General features: G+C 35.8%; 1 protein-coding gene across 3 annotated transcripts in view; it reads left to right on the top strand.

Annotated features, from left to right (window-relative positions):
• DIAPH3 (diaphanous related formin 3) overlaps positions 1-19759 on the top strand; it is a 550032-nt gene that overhangs the window by 291718 nt on the left and 238555 nt on the right. For all 3 annotated transcript variants that reach the window (XM_060080302.1, XM_060080301.1, XM_060080303.1), the window contains 2 exons: positions 3756-3995; positions 19120-19249. In XM_060080302.1, coding sequence (XP_059936285.1) covers positions 3756-3995; positions 19120-19249 — 370 coding nt within the window. The remainder of the gene's footprint in view (positions 1-3755; positions 3996-19119; positions 19250-19759) is intronic.

Below are 19759 nucleotides of genomic sequence, written 5' to 3'. Positions count from 1 at the left end.
ATACCTCTGTAAAAATGAATTCTAATTTCTTCTAACATTCTAATTATTAACTATCTTACAGTTAAACTTTTGCAGTAACCCTTCCTTCATCTTTTTTTAATGACTTTCTGTTACCATTGAGAATATTATTTTAGCATCATAGCTCTCCATTTATGCATTCAGTCTAGTCTTTGGCAGACAAGTCATAGTTCTAGATTCTTGGGCAAGCAAACAGAATGCAAATGTCCAGTTTTTTTTTTTTTTTTTTAATATTTATTCATTTGGCTACATCGGGTCTTAGTTGTGGCGCATGGGCTCCAGAGGCGTGGGCTCCCCAGTTGTGGCACGCGGGCTCCACAGTGCACAGGCTTAGTTGCCCTGTGGCACTTGGGATCCCAGTTCCCTGACCAGGGATCAAACCCACGTCCTCTGCATTGGAAGGCCGACTCTTAACCACTGGACCACCAGGGAAGTCCCAGCAAATGTCTAGTGTTGATAGAATATGTGAGAGGGTGAAGAAACATTCTTCAGGATTTAAAATATATATATTTTTTCCCTTTTTTTCCCTTTTTTCTTTGATCCCATCTGAAGAAATAGAGTTTGATTTGCCCAGTGAGAAAAATAATTCTGCTATTATCTACAGATTACAAGATTTAGATCTTAGAACATTAGCTTTCATTGACTTTTTGTTGTTGTTGTTATTTTTAAAATAAAAGGGGCAGCCATTTGGCCTAGGGGATTAGCATAGGCTAAATGGTAGACCCTGGACAGGATCTAGTTCTGGTGATCTCTCAAATTCCTTTCCAGTGCAGTAATTTTGTTCACTAAAATGCATTTGTTTCTTATCAGCCAGAATACTCACTTTTCAAAATTTGGAAGAAAGGACAATATGAACAGGACATCTAACTTAAAAAGGTGTTCAAAGATCTGTTTAGGTTACCCTTCCTGACTTGGCTTTCTCAGGGTATTTGATAAACTCATAGCAGTTTGTTCTGCATTACATCATAGACTTACTCTATTTTTTCAAGGTACCTGTCCTTAGTGCCAGGTAGACTCATTACTTATACAAATCTAGGTTATATTTTTCTAGGAAAATTAATTACTTTGTACTGGCTACATTTGGTTAGCTTGTCAGCAGGAAAGCTTTAACATACTTCGGGGTAGTTTTTTTTTTTTTTTTTTTTTTTTTTTTTTTTGCGGTACACAGGCCTCTCACTGTTGTGGCCTCTCCCGTTCCGGACGCACAGGCTCAGCGGCCATGGCTCACAGGGCCAGCCACTCCGCGGCATGTGGGATCTTCCCAGACCGGGGCATGAACCCGTGTCCCCTGAATCGGCAGGCAGACTCTCAACCGCTGCGCCACCAGGGAAGCCCTGGGGTAGTTTAATGTAGGCATTTAAGTAGTCTTTTTTCTCTTTGCACATGAAGTAGTACATTAATATATGTTAAAATTAATATATTTTGCAATACTAATGTTTTACATGGGGTACTGGAGAATTCTTCTCTTGTTATTGCAAAGTACCAAATACCTGATTTCATAATCATGAATGAGGGCATAGGCTGAAAGCAGAGATGCTGTGGGCCCATCATACACCTTCTGAATGGCCATAACTGTATGTGCTCATGTGAGTGCTCCCTTATATGTCTTAGTAATCTAAAGGATAAATTAAATGTAACAGAGCATGGTACAGCATTGGTCCAGTATAATATGAATATGTACAAATATTACATTTGTAATATTTAAGTAAGGGTACAAATTCCAGGTAAGTGAGTCCATTTGGGAGCTTTTTAAAACAAATGAAATGACTTTATCAGAAGTAATCACTGACTCTACTTTGTGTGCTAGACATACAATGTCCAAACAATGATTCATGCCTACTAAGAATTGATATTCTAATAAGGTCTCATGTTGTCTTTCATAAATCTTTATATTACTAAAATTTATTTTATAAAACCATTATTAGTAATGTTTCTTTGTACTTTAAAAAACTGTCATTTTTGAGCTTACAGTTTCTTTACTCTCTTCTAGGAGAAAAAACTTTATTTTCTCTAGATTGGATTTTGAAGATGTTTCTTGAATTCAAGGAATTTTAAGACATTCCTTAGAATACTTTGTAGAGGAGACTTCTTACTAATTATATTAGTTGAGCTTTTAGAGTCTTGGTTGCATATACATAAGCATTTAACATGTCAAGTTGCTGGGGAGAATGCTATATGTAAATTAGATATATTATTTGCTGAGAAACTATTTAGTGACTGTAAGAACTTGGTTCCTCTGTAGATATTCTCTTAGAGGTATCTACTGAGAGCTCTTTATTGCTACGATTTTGTTAGATGAGTAAACTGGGTTATGTTGTTAAGTCATTAAGGCAGTGCCTGTAGTATCCTATTGGAATCTAATAAGTCCAGGCTTTTGTATGGTACATTTTATTTTAAATAACAATCGTTATATTATGAGCAGGTAGGTTTTTTTCTGTTTTTTTTTTTTTTTTTTTTGTGGTATGCGGGCCTCTCACTGTTGTGGCCTCTCACGTTGCGGAGCACAGGCTCCGGACGCGCAGGCTCAGCAGCCATGGCTCACGGGCCCAGCCGCTCCGCGGCATGTGGGATATTCCTGGACTGGGTCACGAACCCGTGTCCCCTGCATCGGCAGGCGGACTCTCAACCACTGCGACACCAGGGAAGCCCGAGCAGATAGTTTTTAACAGAAATCCTATAAGCTTCATGTGGCATTGTTTTTTAGCTTTTCCTTGAGGGTCAGTGATAAACAGAACTATTCCCTATTTTGATCCTATCATGTTCTGTCACTGGTTTTTTTTTCTGACCTTGCCTCAAAGTGCTTTTGATATTTATAGTCTTGCTGAAGTTCACCTGTTGTACCACTGCTGCCCCATCAATCTGTTTTAAGTCTCAAATTCCTAACATGTTTGGTCAAGGAATTCACATGTAACTTAAATGTGGTATGTCTCCAGCCTTCAGGCTCTTCCCCCTCACGTGTGTTTCTAGCACATGGTTCGGGGGTAAATTTAAGGCAAGAACTTGCTGACCCCCTAGCCCTTTTGTTCTTTCAACATTTTCAACCCCCTATATACCCAGTAAGGAAACGCAGAGTCCCAAACGGGGCTAACCTGGCACGTGGCAGACCTGTGGCTTTGCACCGCTTCTGTCTCTTGCTCTGCCCATGTTTTCTAACTCTGACTCTGCTAATTGAGCATGTGTCAGGAGTCATTCTGCTGTCCTGTGTTTCTGAAGAAAGTCAATTTAGCACAAATTGGGACCTATTTACTCTCCTTCAATCTAACACATACTGTTAGTCAGCCGGGCTCCTGTGGACAGCAATTGCTATTTGAAGAAACAAACCCTCTTTAGACCTTTCTGAATGTGTTTTAAACATGACCCAGCATATTTCAGTATTGAACAAAAATTAAAGCAGTGCTATGAATGCTTTGTAATTTGTTGCCTCTGTATCCTGTTACCCTTTAAAAATTCAGTATTTTTTAAAAAAAGATATATGTACTTTATTTCTTAAACTTTGTCATTTAAGTAAAGCTCTCTTTCATCGAGCATCTAAATTTTTCATGTTTTCTTTGAGTGATGACTCAGGATTCCTCACAAAAACACGCAGGGCTTTTCTCTCTTCCTGCTATCAGTTTTAGGGGACATATTGCTTTTTCCATACTGTCATACCAATAAATCATCCCAGATTACTTGCAGCCACACAGTACTAAAGTATAGCATGCATTTTAAAGGAAATCTGCTATTTTCTTTTCAATCAGATGAGCAATGTGAAGAGACTACGGCCACGGCTCAGTGCTATTCTCTTTAAGCTTCAGTTTGAAGAGCAGGTGAACAACATCAAACCTGACATCATGGCTGTCAGTACTGCCTGCGAAGAGATAAAGAAGAGCAGGAGCTTTAGCAAGTTGCTGGAACTTGTGTTGCTAGTGGGAAACTACATGAATGCTGGCTCCCGGAATGCTCAAACCTTCGGATTTAACCTTAACTCTCTCTGTAAAGTGAGTTTGTTTTTTCAGAACATATAATTTGCCTGAACACTAATTCTTAAATTTCAGCCCTGATTACATTACTTATTTTTTATTTTGATGTGCTCATTGTCAAGAACTTAAACTGAACCATCAACTCAAACCCAGAGTGAACTGAGCTCAACTCAGCCTCTGAACTAAATCCAAATGTTAATTTTCTCTGATCTGCAAATTCAACTGAAGGATTTTGCTTAACAGCAAAATTATGTTGTAAACCTGTGCTTTCTCAAACTGATGAAATGGGACATCAAAATATTATTTAAACCTATATTCATTCAATATAAATACCTGCATATGATAGTATATATATTGAGCATTGCTTGGAATTGCCACTAAAAACTTTACCTTTAACTATTTAAATATTTCTTTGCATTTTTCTTTTTTGAAAGCTGACTAAAGGGAGAGAAAAGTGAGACTGCGTTATATAAAGGGAAAATCATTATATTAGGAATAGACATAACTCGGATGTCATTAATTATTTTGAAATGCTTCTATCTAAATATAATTTTAGAGGAGATGAAAATTGAGTAAGTTTAGAGATTTTTTTTTCTTCCAGGTTCTTCCATAGTTTAAGTTTTCTTACAGCAAATGTATTCAGTGTTGTACATAACAGAACTCTGTCTTAAGAAGTGGACCATAGTAATAGTGCTTTATTGATCAGCTTACAACAAATTCTTCTCAGTTACACATCACAAGAAAAGCTTTCTCTTGTTCTTGACCTCGTAACATCTACGCTCCCTGATTAAGGAATTTGATTATTGCAATTACCAGTTAGATTCGAAGGTGAGAAACAAGTTCAGGCTAAAGCCATGCGTTTACTGAATAGTTGATCTCTTTGTGCTTTCATGGCTTTTCTTACACAATTTCCCTGGCTTATGCCTTCTGTTGGTATCGGTGACTTGTGAGCTTTTCCCCTCTCCCATCTCCATCTTTTTATTTTCCTCTCCTTGTTTTCTTAGCCTGCTGTGTTCAGTTAAGATTCCTAACAAGTATTATGATGTGATTCATAATACATGTATTAAAGACTGCACATTTATAGAGTGCTTACTTACCCCTGTGCCAAATGCTTGGCCTGATCATCTCATTTAATGTATGTGATTAATATTTACCTGGGATAATGGGACTCATATTTTTCACATGTAAGCCATTAGTTATGCTTAGATATTTTAATGGCCCTCTGTACTAAAGTTATGGCAGCAGAGTTAAGAGAGAGTGGCTAACTTGGCTAAGGAAGGGCAGTTTCACACTCAGAGAGGATCAGGAATGTGAGCTGGATCTGGAAGGATGAATGGATGTTCCCTGAGAGGAAAGGGCATTCTAAGCAAGTGTCAACAGTTCACATTAAGGGTTATATCATGGCACAGTTGGAGCCTGGATGGGAGAGGAGTGGAGAAAATGGAAATGTGATAGTAAATGGGTCCAGATGGTGAAGAGCTTCAAATGTCACACCTTATACTGAAGGTTTTATGGAGACATGTTACTTCTGTAAGTCAAGTGATATTATCATCTGTGTTCCAGGAAGATAATTCTAACAGCAGTATGGAAGAAAGGTAAGCTGCACTTCCCAGTACTGTCACCATTAGCCATACATATTTAAATTTAAATTTAAATCAATTACTATTTAAATAAAATTAAAAATTTAATTCCTCACACTTACCATGTTTCAAGTGAGTCAGTGTCCATACATGCTGGCAGCAAATATGGCACATTTCCATCATTGCTGGAAGTTCTATTGGACAGCGCTGGGTTGGGGGTGGAGGGTATCGTGGGGAGAGACTCGGTGATTGGCTGACCTGTGTCATGTGACCTGGGAGGATGCCAGAGGAAATGGAGCTGAGAAGATAGATGGGAATGGTGAAGGAAAAAGCGAGGGGTCAAAGATAACTCCTTGCTACTGACATGTTTGAAGTAGTTGCTCAAAAGAGAAATGAGTTCAGGCTGATTTTGGTGTGTCCTTCTCCTACCTTACCTCAGTGTCTTAGAAGGCATCTGACTGAAGCTGCCTTATTCAAATGTTTTACCAAATATTTGAGTGTCCACTATGAAACTGTCACTGTGCTTTGAGATGTCGGAGGTCTGAGCTAAGGTAGTGGTAAAGGCGTAGAAGGGGAAAGGGAATGGAGGGAAGTGTACACATTTAAGGAACATCTAGTTATTGTCAGGGCATGGTGATTATGAACTTGGAGGCTGAAGGATAAGGAGGCAAGTAAGACTGCCAGGTTCAGGCTTTCTCTGAGAAGGGAAGCAAAGGAAAAAAAACAGGATGAGGAGCGAGGTGGGGGAGAAGTTAATTCCACACGTACAGACCTACTGGAGTTTGTTTCATAGTGCCAAGTGTCTGTTCCTCTTTAGATTTTGCATCTCAGAACTACAGCCAACTCACAAGAAGTTGACCACATGCCCTCCCTTATTTCTGCCTTGAAAGAGAAGTGTAGACAAGAGATTAGGTCTGATTAATGAGGTGGAATTCCCTAATACGGTACTTGGTACATAGTAAATACTGAACAAATAGCTGTTGAATGGATAACACTGCAGTAGACACAATGCAGTACATACAGTGTTGTGTAGAGACAATATTATTATGTAGCTGAAAATAGAAATCCTCTCATGTTTATATACAGTCACTGATGCATAGTGATTTAAAATCTCTTACAAATACAATGCATGCTGCTACTATTTTACTATAGTCATGCTACAAACCAGTTAATCTGTCTCCAGGTAATAGAGTTGACTGTATTTTCAGTCAACGGTACTGGCTATTTTGATCATCCCTATAAGGAGCCTTATGTTGTACAAGAAACAAAATAAATACTACAACTTCATATTTTTTATTAGCCTACATGTCAAGTCGAAAGCATATATTGAACAAGATGATATCTCATCATGTTTGTCATCAGAAGTAGCAGCTTGATCACTGACAGTTGTGATTTTCACACCAAGTGTAAAGCATTTGGTTTGATGATAAGCCCCCACACAGGGAATTCCATATTTATTTGACAGTAGAAAGACAGGGTAATATTTTAATCTGTTCGAACATGCTGGGTAATTATATGACATTTACTATTCTATATCCAAAATCTTTACTTTTAAACGCCCTTTATAAATTTAGCTTAAGTATGAACAGTGTGTGAAAATTCATATTAAATTGTTAACTTTGTGTTGTTTAGAAATAAATACATGAGTCATGAATCCTGTATGCACTGTAGTTTGGTTTTAGGGTTTATATTATATCTTTGTATACATTTGTAATTGAGATGACTAACTACAATAAATGAGTTCAGAGAGAAAAGATTTTACTTTCTTTTACTTAGAGATTCGATAGGGTCTGTGATAAATAAATATAAAAGTAAAATATGAGATATAAAGTAACCATAGACTAGAATGTATTAAGATGTAAACATAAATTAAAGTAGACGTATAGTTTGAGGCTTTCTGGTGGAAAAAGTGAAGTGCAAAACATGGTCATGAAACTTTTCATGAGCTAAAAATTGTGGTTTCTCTTATTAGCCAAAGCTGAACTTCACGAGAAATTTTGCGTTTGTGTCATTATAAAGGGAAAATACAGTGTTGAGCAGTGTTCTTTTAAACAGCAAATGAAAAAATCCATTTCATGAGGTTCTTTCTTTTAGAACCATCTCCCCTTCTCTGCTCTTCCCCTCCCCTCCCCCAACACATATGTACTCAGAGCCTCTTATGGGGTAACACTCCAAGAGAACCCTCATAGTAAGATACATATGTACTTTTCAGTTACAGTAATGCTATCCCTAGTTTAATCAAAATAGTGTAAGTATTCAATACCTTGCTTTCTGGCGACTTGGCTTTTTAAAAGGATAAACCTCAGACTATATAGAAGAATGGACAGACTGCTTGTCATTCATAAAATCCTCCAAAGATATTACTAAACTTTAGATAAATTTGGATAATAAGGAGTTTGAGATTATATTCTTTTTTCAGGACCTGCTATTGGTTAATTCGTATCCTTAGAAATACAAGCAGCAAATAGTAGGTGCTTGCCTGACCAAAATGCCCACCTAGAAAAATCTGTATGTCATTAGTGGTGAAATTAGTAATTGTAATGAATCTGTGCGTAGAGCCAAGTAGATCAGCATTCTAGCAAAAAATGAGTTGACTCAACCATCAAAGTTCAACACCATATTAAATATATGAGATGATTTTAACTTGTTATTTAAAAAGCAGATGTTATTAATCCATGCACAATGACTATAACATGTGTTTGATAATGTTTACTAATGTCTACTGAAATGTTTGATTCCTGAGTAACAAATCATCTCAATCAATACAACTGGATGATGGAGCTATAAATTGTAGCTCTTTGTTCTATGTAACTAAATAAAGTGACTACCTGTATTGGGATAGTAAATATAAATTTTGAAAGAGTTTACCAATTGTAATAACTTACTTCTATCAGTTTATGCTGTTATTTGTGGGGGAAATTGCAGAAAAATTCACTATTGATTTCCTCTATAAATTTATCCATATCATTACTTTGTAGGAAATTTTCTGTTATCAATAGAATATGCAGTTAGTTCCTCTCAAAGGTGAAATTATCAAAGGATACATAGTAATGGGGCTGTTGGTGTTGGGAGTTAGGTGATAAAAGGCAGTGGTGGCAGGTCAAATTGATTTTTGTCTAAGTCATCTTTTCTAGTGCATGAAATTCTTATCTGGTCTGTATATTTCTTTCACAAGTACAGGCTAACCAAAAGTAGAATAACTTCACCAAAACTGTGATGGGGAAGAGTTTTTAGAAAAAATGTTTAGTTTCCTCATTCTTTAATGCTGTCACCAACTCTACTGAGTGATTTCTTAAAGTTGCGAACAGCTCTCCTTGTGGGACATCGATTCTCAACCCACAGTGCCCTTTAAAACATACTGCTGCATTAGCCTCACGTCAGGTCAATTACTTCAGCATGTATGCATGTGGATCCTGATTAGTGGCATTTTAAAAAAGCTCCCCCGTGTGATTTTAATGCACAGACTGAACTGAAAATCACTTTGTCTGTCTTCTGCCCTGCTTACTTATCCCAGAATAAAAAAACCCCAATTGGTGGCCTGGAACCAACCAACCAACAAACACACAAAAGCAAAACCTAACCAACACAAGAACAAAATCAGAAATGAAACAACTCTACTTCCTCACTTAAGTATGAGAGGTGAAAATATTTCCAAAGCTGCTGCTTTTCTTTCATGCCACGCTGGACATTATTCTGAAAGGGAAGAAAGGGAGTGAAAGGAGTATGAATCTGAGGCACATGGTGGAACTGAAATAAGTTGATGGTCAGTGTTCTGAGTTATCTTGCAGGACTTGACCTTGGAAAGTAGAGTTTCAGTGATTATGAAAAGCAGGAGGCAGATCCCTCTGCCTGTCACAGACAGTTTCTATTTCATAAGCCTGTCACAGTCACGTGGGTTGCCACTGTGAATCTTTGTGAAATTTTGATTCTTGTATATCACCTTTTCCTTTACTCCATGAAGTTATTTTTAAGAAAGACTTCTCCCAAACAAATCCATTGTTCCATCTGCATTTAGTGTTTTATAAGGATTTTAGAGGGCTTTTTATTCTTTATCAGATTGGAAAACCACCCTAGTAAGTTTTGGCACCCTTCTAAAATAAAGCAGTTTTTGGCCAAAGACTTACAGATAACAAATGCCATTCTTATTTTACATCCAGCCAATTAAATCACTGAAAAATACTGACTTCCAAAGCAATGTGAAACTATTTAGAGTCCTTAACCCTCTTTGACTCATTTGTTAACACATTTAGTCTATAGCATTTTCCAGGAATTATTTAATTAGCTTTACTAAGTAGTGTTTTTGGTAAATTTATTCACATTACCTTTGTTTTTTCAGTTACTATTAAACATTGTAAATTAGAATTATTCCTTTAATCAAATTATAAAAGATAAGTGGCTTTGCTCATGAACAGCAAATGCACTGCTTTTGTGCTGTTGTCTCACCACTCTCAAAACCAGCATTGCTAATCTGTCAAACGTCCTTTCCCTGAAGCAGACAGCCTCAGAATCCTCCTTAACACCTTGCTTAGAGATAGCTACTACCCATCAGAGGTAGTAATGAATCTTACCAGCCATCTTTGGTTCAATCTAGTCTCCTGTTTTTACACATTTTATAAATGAAAATAAAAAATTAAACAAGATACCCCATTCCTGATACTCTAGGGAGCTTTCTTTTATCAAAGGTCTGGATCAGAGACAAAATATGCAACACTATTATCTGTATAGTAATACTTAGCCAACAGTATTTGTGAACATATGTGCTTAGGTAGCAGGGAAGAGTCTGATGATGAAATGAGTGCATACCAAAACCAGACAAAGACATTACAAGAAAGGGAACATATAGACCAATATCTCTTATGAATATAGATGCAAAAATCTTCAACAAAATATTATAAATCAAAGCCAACAATATACAAAAAGAATTAGATACCATGACCAAGAGGGATATATTCCAGGTATGGAAGACTGGTTTAACATTTGAAAATCAATTAATGTTATTTGTCAAATCAATAGGATCTCAAGGAGAAAAACCATTTGATCGTATCAATATATGCAGAAAAGACAGCTAATCAAGTACAATACCGATTCATGAGAAAAACTTTCAACAAACTAGAAATACAGGGGAATTTCCTTAAGTTGATAAAGAACATCTATAAAAACTATAGAGAGCATCATACTTAATGATAAGAAACTAAATATTTTTCCCCTAAGATCAGGAACAAGGAAACATGTCCCTTCTCACCATTTCTATTCAGCATTGTACTGGAGGTCCTGGCTTAATGCAACAAGACAAAAAAAGGACATAAAAGTATACAGATTGGGAAGGAATAAATAAAATTGGCTTTGCTCATAGGTAAAATGATTGCCTATGTAGAAAATCCCCCAAAATTGACCAAAAAAAAAAAGAAAAAGGAAAGAAAGAAAAACACTTTCTGGAACTAATAAGCAATTAGAACAAGGTTTCTGGATATGAGATTGGCATTAAAATATTGACTACTTTTTTAATATCAGCAATGAAAAATTAGATTTTGAAATTAAAAATGGAATATCATTTACTTTAGCACCAAAATTTTTCTACAATATTTGTATGAGGAAGATGACAAAACGTTGATGAAAGAAATTTAAAAAAAGATCTGATAAAGAAATAGATATCCCATGTTCATGGAAAGGAATATTCAATATTGTTAAGGTGTCAGTTCTTCCCAGCTTGATCCATATAGTCAATGAAATTCCAATCAAAATCTCAGCAAGTAATTTTGTGGGTATTGACAGATTGATTCTAAATGTTTTATGGATATGTGAACGACTCAGAATAGTCAGTACGACACTGAAGAAGGAGGAAGAAAAGGAGAAGGAGGAAGGGGAAGGACTGACTTCAAGACTTACTATAAAATTACAGTAATCAAAACTGTGGTATTGGGGGGGGGAAGATAGATAGTCAGTGGAACAGAATAGAGAGCCCAGAAATAGACCCACACAGGTATAGTCAACTGATCCTGGACAAAGCAGCAAAGGTAATTCAATGGAAAAGAAAAGTTTTTTTAAAGAAATGATGCTGGAAAAACTGGACATTTATAAGTTAGCCACTATTTGAATTTAAAAACTTCTGCTCTGTGAAGTGAAAAGACAGTCCATAGAGTGGGATAAAATCTTTGCAAAACACCTGACAAAAGACTTGTATACAAAATATACAAAGAACTCTAAAACTCAACAATAAGAAAACAACCCAATTTTTTAAAAAAGACCTTACCGAAGATTTACAAATGGCAAATAACTGTATGAAAATATACTCAACATCATATGTTGTGAGGGAATTGCAAATTTAAAAAAATGAGACACTATTACACATCTATTAGAATGGCTAAAATCCAAATCACTGACAGCACCAAATGCTGCTGAGGATGTGGTACAACAGGAGCACTCATTCACTGATGAAAGGAATGCAAGATAGTACAGCACCTTTAGAAGACTGGCAGTTACAAAGCTAAACATAGATTTAACATAGGATTCAGTACTCACATTCCTGTTTACCCCAAGGAGTAAAAAACCTGCATACAAATGTTTATAGCAGTTTTATTCGTGGTTGCCAAAATTTGGAAGCAACTCGAGAAGTCCTTCAATAGCTGAATGGATAAAACTCACTGATATAGTCATACGTATAGTCATACAATAGACCAGCGATGGGGAACGACGGGGTGGCAGATGAAGCTTCGCTTGCTCGCCTCCCCGCTGCTCACCTCCTGCTGTGCGGCCAGGTTCCTAACAGGCCGCGGACTCTTACTGGTCTGTGGCCTGAGCGTTGGGTACCCCTGCAATAGACTATTAAATCAGTCATAAAAAGAAAGAATCTCTTAAGCCAAGAAAAGACATGGAGAAATGCATAATACTAAGTGAAAGAAGCCAATCTGAAAAGCCTCCATACTCTGATTCCAACTATATGACATTCTGGAAAGGACAAAATTATAGAGATAGTAAAAAAATCAGTGGTTTCTGGAGGTTTTGGGGGAGGGGGAAGAAGGAAGAGATGAATAGGTGGAGGACAGGGGATTTTTCAGGATGGTGAAACTATTCCCTATGACTCAGTAATGGTAGGTACGTGACATTATGCATTTGGCAAAACCCATACAACTTTAGAACACAGAGTGAACCCAAAAGTAAATGAGATTAATAATTAATAGTTAATAATGTATCAATATCATCAGTAGCGGTACATAAATTTTAACAAATGTAACACATTAATGCAAAACGTGACTGATAGGGGAACTTGTGTATGTGGAGGGGAGAGTATATGGGAATCTGTCTTTTCTGCTCAATTTGTCTTAAAGCTGAAACTGCTCTAAAATATAAAGTCTGTTAAAAAAATTAAGTATAAAAGCGATTTAATTTAAAATTAATGTATTTGATCCATTTATATTAACTAAAGAACACTGAGCTATTTTAAGTCTCTTGTGGAATAAGGGAATAGTGTAAATAAATAGAACATTGAACAATATAATGATGCAATAAGATAAAATTTTACTAAAATGCAAAAACGCTTTTCATGCTGAAGTGCTCACTAAAATCCAAGAGAAATATATTTAAAATATAATTCAGAGATAGTGTGTCTATGGAGATATAGTAGGAATCAGTTTAATTATAGAAGCTGAATTATTTAAAGCATTTTCTTCCTTATTTAATGTTTCAACTCTCATCATTTTAAAATGAAAACTAAGCAATAAATGTTTTTTAATATGTGAATGCTATAAATTTATCTAATATCTATTTTACCTAATATTAGTTTATTGCTACCTATCTTTAAAATCACTATGAAAGTTTTATTATAGGTATTAATAGTTATGGCAGTGACATAGATGATGCAAAGCATATTGTTTAATTTATGTTAAGATTTTAAATTTCCATTCATTTTGGAGGGATACAGAGTATTTTTGAAAAATTTAATCAGCACAGTGATTGTTTTTTACAAATGTATTTACACATATCAGGAAACAGTTCGTTCTATAATTGTAGTTGGTTTCACTAGTGAATTTGAACCTACACATTGACTTTTTGAGCTTCATATCTGAGCAATTATGATATATTCTTTGGCAGTTCATATTCACACATCCATTTCCATGTGGATACATGTAACTTACATTTAGAGATGTTTCAAACGTATACAAAGCACTTTATTCTGCAAATGATTTAAGATGGAATATGATGTTAGTAAATATACTTGGTTGGGTCTGTTAAAGATGAAACTTCACAGTTTCATTCAACCATATTTTTATCATATTTTGTGAGCATTGATCTATTAGCAATATGGAGAGACTTTGCATTTGAGGTAAGATTCAGGTAGCATTTTATTAATTGTATAGATAAAACAATAGAAAGAATGCCATGCTTTTAGAACTAGAAGTGACCTCAGGGTAAGGGTGTAGAGGCTTTCCAGGCTAGAATTAGCAGGTTATAGGGCTTCAGTATTTTAAATTGCATTAATGAACACTATTTTACTGTCTTACTACTATTTTTATCCACTGTGTTTTTGAGAATTTTGTTTCTTTTTATGCATAATAATCTATATTAAATAAAGATTTTGTAGAGAACTGCATTTTATAGTGGTTAAGAATTTTGGATTCACACAGAAGTGGGTTCAAATAAATCTTGGTTCTACTGGATAGTAGCTATGTGATCTGGGGTATGCTACATGATGTTTCACATCTCTTTTGCCCTCTTAATAGTGAGTATAATACCAGTTCCTTCTTCATAGGGATGGTGTGTGTTTCAAGCACTTAACAGGTATTGTATTATTTGGCCAATCCCTGTCTCCTAGTAAGTGCCACACAAATAAGAGTGGCTGCTGTTGTCCTCAGCATTCATACTGTTTACAAGGTAGGGTCTTCTAGAATGTTCATGTAGCCATTACAGACCCTCATAATTTTGTCATTTTTCTGGTGTTCAGCAATGTCTACAACATCCAAAGAGTCAGTGCTGTCTGGATAACGTAATTGAAGTATAGGAACATGATAATGGGGAACAGCTACAAATTTGACAGTATTCTTAAGATAAAGTTTTATTATTCAGAGTGTAAGGTGTTGTAGTTCTTTGGATTCTGAAAATCACCAAGACGATACTTAGTCTTTATTTTAGGAATTTTCTTTCTTGTGACTAAAACAATGGAATTTTCTTTAAATGTCATCCAAATTCGTGCTGAATAGCTTAAAAATATTCCCAAACCTTGCATTGTAGCTACAAAGGAGTGCTATCCAGACTGACAACTAGGCCATGATTTATTACAGGATCTGCTTTTAACATTATTTTGTCTGGAATGAACAGAGCGGTTGAAGAAACTCCATCCATCTTTTTGTTTATTTGACATCTATGCCACATTAAATGTTCCTTAAAGAAACAATATATAAACAAGAAATTCTCCTTAACAGTGACGATTACTCATCAGTAAGATAAATCTCTTGACAGTGATACCAAAGGAATCCTGTCAAGCAATGTCGGTGAAAATTTTTTAAAAAGCATATTTTTTAAACTTAAGAATAAATTTTTAAACCAGATATTTTAGCTTCATTTTCTTTCCAAGAGTTAGCACTACAGAGTATGCTCAAGTTGTTTTTTCTCTTCAACAAAATTAGCACCATCTCTCAAGCTTTCCTTGTTCTAGCTCAATCGCTGATTATGTATGATATGAATAATTAGTAGAAATAGAGTGTGCCCTTTTTATTGTTAATGTTTATCAAAAGATGAAAAAATATTGAGCAAGTAGATGAAGACTGTGATAAATATATTTTGCTATGCTTTCATACATTTTCATGTACTTTCTGGGAGGGTTTTTTTGTTTGTTGATTGGTTTTTGTTTTGGGTTTTTTTTTTTTTTTTAAGTGATTTTGGGGAAGGAACTAAGGAAGGGAATAGAGTAATTGAGGCAGGAAGAATACCTTCCTGGCACTGTGCAGTTTTTCCTGAGAATGTTAGGAACTGAATGAAGAATCTCTGTCCTGGAATTTAGAGCAACTAGTAGTTTGTAAGTAACCATGCATTGTCAACAAATGGTCACTCTCTGTGTTTCTTAACTTCTTATCTTTTATTAGGTATATTTTCAGATTTATTTATTTGGAAATTTGAGTGTTTTTTTTTTAAGTCTCCTGGTTGTTAAATATAGATTCTGGAGGGATGGGAGACTTCTACTTCTATTTATTATTCAGTGAGTATATTTTAAATATTAGACTGTGACCAGTATGTGAGTTGCTAACCAGTTGATGTTTTCAATAGTACAGCCAGGATAGCAACCTCCTCCATAAGTTAGTGTTTAGCTTTATGATTGCCTCTAAATATTTGAATCTGTGTTTCACCTGCATCCTTAACATTTATTAAATTGGTAGATGCTATAACCTATAGTATGTTCCAGAATTCTAATTCTGAATTCTTATTGCTCATGAATAAAGATCAAGATTGATCTAGTTGCTTATTGTTGGATCATAGAGATTTCTTGATATATTAATCCTAGCAATTGCTGGCCATTTAGCTATATCACAAATAGCCCTGGAAAGCTCTTTCCAGGTGCTTGTCTTAATCAACATTCCACACAGGACATGTGTCTAGTTTCACATGACGGAGCATGATAAGAAAAGTGTAAACTGGTGACAGTCAGAAACTGGGAGTCCACCGAAGGAACAGTATTCTCCAGTCATTGATATAAAGAGGGAGGTGGGGGAACAGAAGAGTTAACCATTAGAGTGCTTTAAAAAAAGTAGCAAAATTAAAATCAAAAGATAGTTTTTATACTGACTCTTGGTTGTACCAGGGAAAACTATTATATTTGTGAAAGTTTGCTACTTTTACCCTAGCCTTATCCATTAAAGATGATAGTATGGATGAAATTGTAGAGTTGAAAGGTAACTTTTATAAATCGGATTAACGTTCTCAGTATTTGTGAAAGCTGAAACCGAAAGATTTTAACTGACGCAAGCATGAAAAAATAACCTCTGAACTGAGATTATAACTAGGTTTCTTCATTTTTATTCTAGTATTTTTTAAAAATAGATTTTGCAATGTCTACTAACACAAGTCCACTGTAAAGTATATTTAATATTTTTGGAGTGGAAAGTGAATTTAGAGTTTCCTTTTTCTGTCCAGTTTCATATTCTCACTTCATTTATGTGAATCTGAGGTCCAGTAACTTGCCCAAGGCGACGTAGCTAGTTAAAGGCCAGTTTTAGTGTTATTAGCAGGTTGTTCACACGTTAGTGGCAATCAGTCTAGCAAGTGATCAGAGTCAGTTTTTGAGGAATAATTTTTCCGAACACTCAGATGAATGTTGTGATTTATGTTCCTTTTAAGAGGCATCAAATAATGGACTCTGTTCATATGAGTCAGTTTTTAAAGTGCCAGGAACCATTGCTGCTGAATGGTTTGCATGCTGAATAGGCCAATGCAGCATTTGAACCTGTTATAAGAATAATCATGTGAAAGCCTGGCTGTCTATAGTAGGGTAGCTCTGTGTTTCCAGACACAAAATAGTTTGTGCATTAATAAGTCGTGTGTTAATATTTGTGATGGCACAGAATATCTCCTTCTGCCACAATCAGATAGTAACTTTCATTTGATATTTTTCTGATAGTGATATAATATTTAGTGACATAGAATTTGAAAAAAATACATATGGATATATATGTGTATGTGTGTGTATACACTTATTTTAAGGTAGGAAATTGTTGGAAAGGAAGCAGTAGGGTTGTGCACAGTTAAGTATACCAAGAATTCCCAACTCTAAATTAAATCCTAGTGTGAAAAGAGTGATTTTTTTTCCCCTTATATGTGTATCTGATCTGGATGATTACTCATTTGTAGGGAACACTATCAGATTATGTGTTTGCCCTGTGTTCACACCCAACACCCCCTACCCCCATCACTCACAAAACCTAAGCTGACCTCTATTTGTACCTAGGTTGTAGCCTAGCCCTTTCTCCCTTCTGATTCATTCCTCGGCCTTTTCAGATTAGGATTGGTCCATCCTGGTCTTCTCTTCAAGCCTCTGTTCTCCTTGCTTTTATTCTGTGTACTTATTTGTGTTTATTTAGTCAACTTTTTAGCTTTGGAGGCTAAGAGCTGACAAACCGGTACTCCTAGAATAGTTCACTCCTCTAAGTTCTCACTATGTATTCTCTACAGTTTATTACCCTCAAGGGATGGAAAATTGGTTCTCGGGGAGCAAAAATATCTTTCCTATCTTACTGTTTTTATGTGTAAAGCACAGATGTATGTGCAGTACGTAAACAGATATACAGTATATGTATCATTTTAAAATTTCATAGGTGCAAATGATTCGGAAAAATATGCCTAAAAAGACTTAGCCAGCAATAATGAAAAAAAGGTTGAGAACACTGTTCTACACCTATATATATCTGTATCCTTTCCCAACGTCTCCACTTAGATGTTACTCAGAAACTTCAAGTTCACTTGTCCCAAACTGAAACAATTCTTTTTTCTCCACCCCACCCAAATCTTTTTCTAATTCTTTTTCTGTCCAGTTTCAATAGATGTCATCATGTGGGTTTCCATGCCCACCCTGTCCCATTATCTCATGCCTAAGGCATTACCTCATCTCAGGCTGTTTTCTTTCCCTGCCTGGATTATTGCTACAGCTTTTAAAATTATTCTTCCTGCTCTGTTCTTACACTTGCTCTGATCTTTTATCCACACTGTACTAGAAGGAGCTTTCTAAAATGTAGGTCTGATTAGCTCTCATCTAGTTTAAAACCTCCCAGTTCTTAGGGATCAGAATCCTATATCCATAGCATGGTCTGCCTTTCTTTTAATTTTCTGGCCTTCTCCTCATATTTCTTTCTACTCTCCCTACTTCCCCCTCCCCGCAACATGTACTTTTATTTTGGAGTCACTTGGACTCCTCTAAAGTGCTACTTTCTTCCTCATCTATGGTCTTTTTCAAATGCTGCTCCATCTGCCTCTGATACTGTGCCTTTGAGTTTTTTCCTTCCCTTCCCCAACCCATACAACTTCCTGCCTGCTGATGTTCAGTTCAGGTGCCCTGTCCTCCTAGGCATACGCTATGATTATTTTTACTATACTCTTTGTCACACAGGGGAAATTCATATTTTCTTTTTTTTTCCCCTCCCCACACTAAATGGCTTCTTGAGGAATGACTTATTGTTGCGTCTCCGACTCCTGCCATACCTAGTAGGCATTCTATAAATCCGTGCCAAATAAAACAATGAGCAAGCATGTGGGATTGTTTTAAGTGCTGATATTATATACGTTCCTAGGTTGTCCTGTTTTCCTAGGCATTTCACCATATTTTTTTCCCCCATGAAACATTGCATACTAGATTGAATTAAGCTTATTCCTTCTTTACAGTAAATATTAATGACTTAGACCAAGCAACAGTATATGAAGAGTAGCTTTTCAAGTGTTTAAATAGTGGCTTTTCAAAAATAGCATTAACTAATTTTACAGCTCATTTATTTCTTATCTATAAAAAACAGTATTAACATTATTTAAGTAGAGAGACTATAAAATATTTTTGACTCTGTATTTTTTCTCCCTCTCATTCTATTTAGCTAAAGGACACAAAATCAGCAGATCAGAAAACAACACTACTTCATTTTCTTGTGCAAATATGTGAAGAAAACTACCCTGATATCCTCAATTTTGTGGATGATTTGGAACATTTGGACAAAGCTAGTAAAGGTTTGTGCTTCTACAGAAAAGATTTTCATGCTCTGGGTCTTCAGTTGGTGCAGAAAATAATGGCTTTTATTTGAACATACTTGCCACTTTGTCACTGTGTCTTCATACTGAATATGTCATTTTAAAAATAGAAAGTTGTAGGACATTTACTTTATCAATTGTCATTATTGGAGCTATGAGTTTAATTTTTTGACTGGATAGTGAGCCCTATATACAAAAACACGTAGTTTTGCAGTTTTGTTTTATTTTTAACATCTTTACTGCAGTATAATTGCTTTACAATGTCATGTTAGTTGCTGCTTTATAACAAAGTGAATCAGCTATACATATACATATATCCCCATATCTCCTCCCTCTTGCGTCTCCCTCCCACCCTCCATATCTCACCCCTCTAGGTGGACAGAAAGCACTGAGCTGATCTCCCTGTGCTATGTGACTGCTTCCCACTAGCTATCTATTTTATATTTGTTAGTGTATATATGGCCATGCGACTCTCTCACTTTGCCCCAG

This window comes from Mesoplodon densirostris, chromosome 17 (genome assembly GCF_025265405.1).
Source record: "Mesoplodon densirostris isolate mMesDen1 chromosome 17, mMesDen1 primary haplotype, whole genome shotgun sequence".
Taxonomy (NCBI): Eukaryota; Metazoa; Chordata; class Mammalia; order Artiodactyla; family Ziphiidae; genus Mesoplodon; species Mesoplodon densirostris.
Note: the sequence above shows the minus strand (reverse complement) of the source record. Positions and strands in the feature narration are given on the sequence as shown.